The 3,201-nt window shown below is 39.4% G+C and overlaps 1 protein-coding gene across 2 annotated transcripts; it reads left to right on the plus strand.

The window, feature by feature from the left end:
- Positions 1–288: 288 nt before the first annotated feature.
- Positions 289–2,923, plus strand: rpl19 (ribosomal protein L19). 2 transcript variants are annotated; one of them, XM_079519832.1, is made up of 6 exons: positions 289–338; positions 767–873; positions 1,627–1,749; positions 1,929–2,049; positions 2,177–2,287; positions 2,718–2,923. In XM_079519832.1, exons 1-6 carry the CDS (start codon positions 334–336, stop codon positions 2,839–2,841), a joined length of 591 nt encoding a protein of 196 aa, XP_079375958.1. In that variant the 5' UTR covers positions 289–333; the 3' UTR covers positions 2,842–2,923. The 2 variants fall into 2 exon arrangements, with proteins under 2 accessions (XP_079375958.1, XP_079375959.1); XM_079519833.1 differs by having other exon boundaries at positions 313–338; positions 776–873.
- Positions 2,924–3,201: the final 278 nt, after the last annotated feature.

The raw sequence follows: 3,201 nt of genomic DNA on the forward strand, positions 1-3,201 counted from the left end.
CGTGTGGTACAATAGTAAAGTGCAGTTTAACTCATCCACCCACAATGCAACGCTACATGTTTGGCCTCTACCATTACCTTTCAAATGAGGTTATTCTTGATCCGAACGTTTAAACACAAATGCAGACATTTCCAATAAATCTCAATTTTAATGACCCATAACTTTAATGTAGATTGATTATACAAATTGAATATAAAAGTTATCTTTCAACTCAAAATGTAGCTAACGTTGAGCCATTTCACGATTCGAAGTGGATTCTCCTTTGTAATGGTCTGGCCTTTATAATTTCCGTTCTGTGGCCGAATACTTCCTTTTCCTATAGAAGTCGCAGCCATGAGGTAGGAGAGTTGGCGTTGTGAGATTCAAAGTTGTATATTTCTAATAAAATAAAAGTGTTTTTTGTCGTTGAAGTGGCTACTTCCATGTTTTAGGCTAGTTATGTATTCGCATCCAAGCTCTGTGATAAGTTTTATATCAGAAAAATGCAGAAAAACGCATTTTATTTATCAGACACCCGGTCCCAGCTGACACGATGGAACAAACTAAAGAGGCCATGTTGTCAGTCGGTACTAGCATGTTAGCTGCTATGCTAGCGCAGTGGTTTTAGCCATTCTAACGTTAGACGGATTGAAGTCAGCTACACAACATTTCAGAACATATGCAGATATCTGCGATTTGATGCAAGATATCGTTTAAAGTAGAGTGCAATGTAAGTATAGTGACTGTCAGGCCAGGCTAACCGATCTGTGTGCTGTCTCTCGCCCAGCATGCTCAGGCTCCAGAAGAGGCTCGCCTCTAGCGTTCTGCGCTGCGGTAAGAAGAAGGTATGGTTGGACCCCAACGAGACCAACGAAATCGCCAATGCCAATTCCCGTAAGTTAAGAGTTAGCGGTCTTGTTAGTTTGTTAATGTTAATGTGTACGCTACTGTAGTAGCGTCAATAGTGTTTTTGAAGAATATGCCTGTTTAGAGAATCTCTTTTCTAATTTGGAATTGTACATAAACCAGCTTCAAATGTTGCTATCATTTTGCTATCATTCTCAGGTTCAAATGTGATTACAGTTAGCTATCATTCGCAACATAAGATGCAGAGATACAATGATCATTATTACAAAATGAAGAGCAGTCTTCCGCTTATCCACCTCCGCCTGACCAGGACATGATTGCCTCCACATGTGGAATTGAAGCGTTTGCATTATGCTTTTCACCATTTGACACTGCTGCTAAAAGCTTATACTGTTAAAATGTATATATATTCTGTTCTTCCTGTACTTAAACTTTATTCATTATTTAAAGATGTTTGTATTTTTAATCTTGCTATGTTAGCAGTCTCTGGGGAACATGTCCCAACATTTAGCAGGTTTTCTGTATGAATGAATTTATGATGAATTCCTGTTCTGTTCTTTGACTATATATATAGAAGTGTCTATTTGTACGTCTCTAAATGTTTTGATGAATTGAACAAGGTGGACCCTCTTGTAAACAAGTGTAATGCTTAATTGGGTTGTCCACTCACAGTTAACAGTCTTTGTATTGAGTTTGTGCTTGAAATGTACTGTAATTCTGCAAACTGTTAATAAATATTTCAATCAGTAAGTGACAAAACAAATATCTCTCGATCTTTAGGCCAGCAGATCCGCAAGCTGGTGAAGGATGGCCTCATCATCCGCAAGCCAGTCACGGTTCACTCCCGTGCTCGATGCCGCAAAAATACACTGGCACGTCGCAAGGGAAGGCACATGGGTGTCGGTAGGTTAAATCTGATGTCTCAATGGCATAAACATAACAAGAACTTAATGTGATATTCCTGTATTCAAGCTGAAAAAACAGCATTTTTAGACTATTTGCTGTTTTTGCAAAGAAGTCTTCAACTAGTGGCACTGTTCAAGTTATTGTATGATGTATGGCTATGAATACTTGTTTCCTAGGTAAGCGAAAGGGTACGGCCAATGCCCGTATGCCAGAGAAGTTGTGCTGGATGCGCCGCATGAGGATCCTCCGTCGCCTTCTGCGTCGCTACAGGGAGTCCAAGAAGATTGACAGGCACATGTAAGTTCTTGACACGGTTATGGACAGAATTACGTTTACTCTTTTACTGCTTCATGTTAAGACTCTTGAAGGTGTTAACTGTTCAGTGTGTCTTGATGGGGTTGCCAATAATTCTTTGCTCTTACAGGTACCATAGCCTGTACCTGAAGGCCAAGGGTAACGTCTTCAAGAACAAGCGTATCCTGATGGAGCATATTCATAAGCTGAAGGCCGACAAGGCTCGCAAGAAGCTCCTGTCGTAAGTCTAAACCATATTTAATGCTTTACCAAACCAAATGCCCCTGAAGTTGTATGCTCAAAATGTTTGTAAAACATCCCCACATCTTGAAATCTGAAGTTCAGATTAGAACTTGCACATTATGGAGTATTTGCTTGTCAGAATGGAAGTTAAGGCTACATTTCTTAATTGAATTGCATTGTTTAAAATGTAATGGGTTGCACTTAGGACCACCCTATGGTATTTTGCTCTTTGACTAAAACTTGTAGAACTATCATTTGAATTGCAACTTCTATTCGGTTAGATTTGGCCCTAGCAGAGAGACTATTTTACAGTCAAGATACATTTTATACTATCTATGCGTAAGGATTTAATGAATGAAACCTGTGTAATTTGTGCTGGTATACATAATGTATTTAAATCTGAGCAATCTCATCTCCCTTTCTTATAGTGACCAGGCCGAGGCTCGCCGTACCAAGACTAAGGAGGCCCGCAAGCGCAGAGAGGAGCGTCTCCAAGCCAAGAAAGAGGAGATCATCAAGACTCTCTCAAAGGAGGAGGAGACCAAGAAATGAGCACGCCATTGCACCTGTTAAATTTAATTTACACTTTACAATTTACAGTGTTGCTTCAATTGCGTTAATAAAAGTGTTTAAAGACAGTCTCCTCCTCTTAACTCTGAACTGAATAATGCATCCTTTAGATTTAAACCTAATCGATGTGATGTGCAATTGTTGAAATCTGCAAACATTAGATGTTAGATATAATTGAGACTGGACACTAATTATCATTTGGCTATTAGTGGCCAGTGAGTTGCACTTTTTTGATTTGGTATAATGGTACTAGATTTGCCCATTATGTGCCAAAGCTGGGGAATGAGATCAGTGGAATTCATATGGGTTTCTCACTATTTTGACAGATATCCTATGGGCACT

The sequence above is a fragment of the Electrona antarctica genome, assembly GCF_951216825.1.
Source record: "Electrona antarctica genome assembly, chromosome: 14".
In the NCBI taxonomy this organism is placed as follows: domain Eukaryota; kingdom Metazoa; phylum Chordata; class Actinopteri; order Myctophiformes; family Myctophidae; genus Electrona; species Electrona antarctica.